The 5,901-nt window shown below is 44.6% G+C and overlaps 1 protein-coding gene across 1 annotated transcript; it reads left to right on the top strand.

Moving 5' to 3' along the window:
• The first annotated feature begins 526 nt into the window (after nucleotides 1-526).
• Nucleotides 527-5,049, top strand: LOC119954769 (uromodulin-like). Its single transcript, XM_038780310.1, has 4 exons — nucleotides 527-635; nucleotides 888-1,010; nucleotides 4,260-4,382; nucleotides 4,919-5,049. Exons 2-4 carry the CDS (start codon nucleotides 890-892, stop codon nucleotides 5,047-5,049), a joined length of 375 nt encoding a protein of 124 aa, XP_038636238.1. The 5' UTR covers nucleotides 527-635; nucleotides 888-889.
• Nucleotides 5,050-5,901: the final 852 nt, after the last annotated feature.

Below are 5,901 nucleotides of genomic sequence, written 5' to 3'. Positions count from 1 at the left end.
CATATCAATAGGGTGCGATGATCTCCTTGATGGGTGATTGACCATGGCGCAGGTCCAGACATGTTCTGGCAGCTTGTCTGTTGGTTGTGTATTTGACTTTGGTCAAGTCTTAATTCCAACAGCCTGCTGAGATTTGGCAGCCGTACGATTTTGAAATGCCTTAAATCTTTACTTTAGAATCTCCAATTTAATCGGCCATAAATCTAGGCCCCGGGAGGTCACCTCATTCGTCTCCTGTTATCGAGTAGAAATTGTAATTTGACAGGAACAATAACCAGATCATCAAATCAACACAAAGAAAAGTGAGTGTTCTAATCTCATGGTGAAGAGGTGAATATAGCCCAATATATCTAAACAGCAGAAGTTTCCTGTGTTCCTGCTATAATTATCAACATCTCCACTTGAAGCTACTTAATGTTTCTGGGATATAATTTTGCCAACCCACTATTACATCAATGAAATTCTGCTCCGCACCTTTGTGCTTTATTCAAAACAAACCATTTGTTTTCTATCTGCAGTTATTGATGTGTGTGTGAACAATCCGTGTGGACCCAATGCCTCCTGTACCCAGCAGGACGGAAGCTTCAGATGCTCCTGTGTGACTGGCTACACCTGGAATGGATCTGTCTGTACAGGTGTGTGATGGGAATCATTGAACCCATTGGGGAATGAACTGAAGTTACTGCTTCCATATAGGACTGGAGATTGTGTATTGTGAGGTTCAGTGTTATCCACTTGGGGACTTTACCCATTAAACCAACAGAGGGATCAGTTCATCATTTATAAGAGTCATGTGGTCAAATCCTAAATCAGGGTGTGTGCAGAAGGTTCCAGATTGACAAAGCCGAGGGTCCTCCAATGAACTCTTCCTTTCTCCTCAACTTCAGATATGAATGAATGTCAAAGTGGAAGCCACGACTGTCACAGCTCAGCCGCCTGTTTCAACATCCCCGGCTCTTTCCAATGTGTGTGTAAGGCTGGACATACTGGAGATGGGAGGAATTGTTCAGGTAACTGGAGAATCTGGAGAATTGTCAGTTACCTATTCTCACTGTTATCCACTGTCTGTGGATATCCAAACCTTGATACTTTCATTGTTTGAAATTATACTTTTCCTGAAAGGGAAATCCTTTAATGAATAAAGAAATAGAACAAATGAGACTTGATATATTCCAAAGTTTCTTCAAATTATATAAAAAGAAAAAGAGGAGTGAAGAATAGAACATAGAACATACAGTAACAGCCTCGTAACAGCCTCCACGAACAGGCGCCAGAATGTGGCGACTAGGGGCTTTTCACGGTAACTTCATTGAAGCCTACTCGTTACAATAAGCGATTTTCATTTCATTTTCATTTCAGTGCAGAAGGAGGCTATTTCGCCCATCGAGTCTGCACTGACCTACTTAAGCCTTCACTTCAACCCTCTTCCCTTACCCCAATAACCCCTCCTAACCTTTTTGGATACTAAGGGCAATTTAACATGGCCAATCCACCTAACCTGCATGTCTTTGGACTGTGGGAGGAAACTGGAGCACCCGGAGGAAACCCACGCAGACACGGGGAGAACGTGCAGACCCCGCACAGACAGTGACCCAGCGGGAAACGAACCTGGGACCCTGGCGCTGAGATGCCACAATGCTAACCACTATGCTACCGTGCTGCCACCTGAAAGAGGGGAGTTTATAGCAGAAAACAAGGAAATTGCCTAGCAATTAAACAATTACTTTAGCTAAGGCTTCACAGAAGAAGACAAAGATTATTTCCCGGATGACTGAAAGCAAGTTGTATGGCTGCCATCGTCATAAATAAATCACACATTCATTCTCTGTGTTTGAATTTTCTCTTCCAACCTTTTACCAGTCAGTTCCAGGAATCAATGGTCTAGTGAGAAGGAGGAATTGAAGGAAATTAACATAAGTAGAAAAACAGTGTTGGAGGAATTAATGAGACTGAAAACTGATCAATCCACGGAGCCTGATAATCTACTCAGGGTACTAAAGGAGGTGTCCATGGAAATAGCGGACGTGTTGGTGGTCATCTTCCAAAATTCTGTCGATTCGACAACAGGCCTGTCCGGTTGGAGGGTGGCAAATGGCGTCCCACTATTTAAACAAGGAGGGAGGAAGAAAACAGGGAATTGCCATCCGGTTAGCCTAACACCAGTAAGAGGGTAAATACTGGCGGGCTCAATTCAACTAAAAGGGAACAAAGTCCCACAGCAAAGGCCTTTAGGCACGTGTTTCCCGGTGCTTGCAACGCCAGGAAACACATGGCTCGATAACACCGCTCATGTTAAATGAGGAGCCTTAGTGGGGAACGTGCAGCCGAGGCCGTGCATAGCCCGGTTTTATAGACAAAGGAGCTCTGCTCTCCAGAACTCCTCAGTTTTGAGAGCGATCAGGACACCATTTTTAAATGCCCAGGCAGCACTGTCAGGGTGCCAGCTGGCAGTGCCAGCGTGCCAAGGTGGTACCAGTAGTGTCACAGCACCACCATGCTCAAAGGGCATGCCCATGCCCCCCCCCACGAGTGCTGTTCCACCTGGTCCCCGTTTGAAAAGATCAGGGCTGACCGCACTCGCTGGAGGTCTCCAAGGTGAAGGGGGTGGATCCCAATGCCTCGGGTACCTCAGAAACCTGCACATTAAAATGACACTAGCTGGCTCGCTCTAATATGCAGATTTGCTAAAAAGTGATCCTGCCCACAATGGGTGGGATTTACATCGCAATGTCTCACGAGATTATGTCGGATCTCGTGAGGCAGAGCAAGCAGGGAAGATCCTGATAGAGGGGTCTCTCGGCTTCTATCAGCCATGCTGCGATGCAGTGAGGGCCAGTTGGCCATTGCATCACGCACAAACTTAATTATAATAATAATCTTTTTTTTAATAATAATCCAAATTGTCACAAGTAGGCTCACATTAACACTGAAATTATTATTATCATAGAAGTTACAGTGCAGAAGGAGGCCACTCGGCCCATCGAGTCTGCACCGGCTCTTGGAAAGAGCACCCTACCCGAGGTCAACACCTCCACCCTAGCCCCATAACCCAGTAACCTCACCCAACGCTAAGGGCAATTTTGGACACTAAGGACAATTTATCATGGCCAATCCACCTAACCTGCACATCTTTGGACTGTGGGAGGAAACCGGAGCACCCGGAGGAAACCCACTGTGAAAAGCCCCTAGTCACCACATTCCGGCACCTGTTCGGGTACACAGAGGGAGAATTCAGAATGTCCGATTCACTTAACAGCACGTCTTTCGGGACTTGTGGGAGGAAACCAGAGTACTTGGAAGAAACCCACGCAGACACGAGGAGAACGTGTGGACTCGGCACAGACAGTGACCGGGAATTAAACCTGGGTCCCTGCCGCTGTGAAAACATAGTGCTCACCACTATGCTGCCGTGCTGCCCACGGTAGCATTATAAAGGATGACATAATAGGATATTTAGAAAATATTAATGGGATTAGACCATGTCAGCCTGGACTCATGAAAGAGAAATCATGTTGGACAATCTGTCTGGTGTTTTTTGAGGGTGTAACTAGTAGAATAGATAAGGGTGAACCAGTGGATGTGGTGCATTTGGATTTGCAAAAGACTTTTGATAAAGTCCCACATAAGAGGCTATTGTCCAAAATTAAAGTGCATGGGATTGGGGGTAATATATTGCCATGGTATGAGAATTGGTTAGGAGACAGGAAACAAAGAGTAGGACTAAATGGGTAAAATTCTGACAGGACTGGGCAGACTAGATGCAGGGATGTTGTTTCCTCTGGCTGGGGGTGTCAGGATACAGGGTAGGTCACTCTGCACTGAGAGGAGGAGAGATTTCTTCACTCAGGGGTAGTGAACCTTTAGAATGCTCTACCACAGAAAGCTGTGGAGGCCAAATCACCGAATATATTTAAGAAGGAAATAGATATATTTCTAGACTCCATTGGTGGTAAGGGATGTGAAGATGGAGCGTGAGTATAGCATTGAGATAGAGGACCAGCAATGATCCGATTGAATGGCAAAGCAGTCTGGAAGGGCCGAATGTCAACTCCTCCTACTTTCTATGTTTCAATGCTATTGTTTATTGTTGTTGGAACTTTCTCATTAAATTTGGATAAGACTTGGAGCACTATTGTATGAGGGACCATCTGTGAAACTGGTTCTTTTATAAGTATCAAGATTAAATCTGGGTGGGTAACATTAGAAAGTTTAAGGACTGGGGATCCTCCAATGAACTCTTCCTTTCTTCTCAACTTCAGATGTGAATGAATGTCAAAGTGGAAGCCACGACTGTCACAGCTCAGCCTCCTGTTTCAACAGCCCCGGCTCTTTCCAATGTGTGTGTAAGGCTGGACATACTGGAGATGGGAGGAATTGTTCAGGTAAATGAAGAATATGGAGAATTTATAATTATTTATTTTCACTGTTCGCATTTGGTAATGTCCAAACACTGAATTTTCTGTTGTTTTGAGTTGAACCCTTTTTAATGAAGGGAATTATTTGATGACTGAAGCAATATATCAGCTCAGACCTGATTAGTTCCACAGGAGACTGAGGAGATTCCCACACTTCTCAACCAGAATTGTTGGGAACTCTGGTATTGAACTTTGCTTGGCCATTGCTGCCAAATGTTCTCCAGCTGGATGAACTGTTGACATAGTAACAAATCAATCACATGTTTGATCTTTTGGTTAGGTTCCCGCTTATTCCTAGGAACGTTTCAGTTTGTTTTCTTTTGGTTGTGATTTTTCCCCTTATTCCTAGAAATATTCCAGTCAACCTATCATGTGAGAAATCATCTGTGAACCTGGTTCTTTTACAAGTCTTGAGATTAAATCTGGGTGTACAACAGTAGAAAGTTTCAGATTGACAAAGCTGGGGATTCTCCAGTGAACTCTTCCTTTCTCCTCAACTTCAGATGTGAATGAATGTCAAAGTGGAAGCCACGACTGTCACAGCTCAGCCTCCTGTTTCAACAGCCCCGGCTCTTTCCAATGTGTGTGTAAGGCTGGACATACTGGAGATGGGAAGAATTGTACAGGTAACTGATCCTGAATCATCCCAACAAAAAATATTCCCATTTCCATTTCAGGTATTCATTTTGTCCAAAGTATCAATCACTGAGAGGATGTTTCAGTCACCTTGGTCAGGATGTCTCATCTACTCACTGCCTGAACCAGCTGGGACATTGGAAGGGGAATATTATTGCATTCTGAACAGTAACATGGAGGGAAATATTCAAACGCTGAAATGTGAATCTGTGTCATGTTAGAGCTGTAAAATCACAGATACGTTCGACCGGTTTACTTACTCAAAGGTTTAGCTAAGTGTCTTTAATAATGAGGAGAACAAACAAAAACATGAATTCAAATTCAACAATATTCATTGAACATAATTAACCCATAGATTAACTACAAAATATACTCTAGAGGTGTCCAAGATCAGTGTCTACTACCCGCAAAGATGGCTTGGTAGAGCTATGGATTTGATCACTGTGTCCCTCTGGTCCGTCTTCACGAAGGTGGTTCTCGCTGGCAGTCGCTTCCTTCCTTCCTTCCTTCTCTGGTCTGGTCTGGTCGGGCCTTCTCTGGTCTGTTTAAGGTCACCTCCGAAATTGAGTCTTTACTCCTGATGTTGGCTGTTTTTATCTCCCTTCCTTCGCACCCCGTTGCCATTTCCTCTGGCTTTCTGTCAATGATACGTTGGGAGGAGGTCTCAGCAGCCAATTTTCCGGTTCATGACCGTTTGACAGGTCACCTGAGCCTGCTCCAGGTGTCCCATCTCTGGTGGTCTGGGCTGCACATAACCTGTTCCCATATAATGCAACAGCAGAAAATCTGGGTGACAGAAAGTCCGGCCCAATCTGGGCTCCTGACAATAGACCAATGCGTATCAATCGGG

Source organism: Scyliorhinus canicula, chromosome 20 (genome assembly GCF_902713615.1).
Source record: "Scyliorhinus canicula chromosome 20, sScyCan1.1, whole genome shotgun sequence".
In the NCBI taxonomy this organism is placed as follows: Eukaryota; Metazoa; Chordata; class Chondrichthyes; order Carcharhiniformes; family Scyliorhinidae; genus Scyliorhinus; species Scyliorhinus canicula.
Note: the sequence above shows the minus strand (reverse complement) of the source record. Positions and strands in the feature narration are given on the sequence as shown.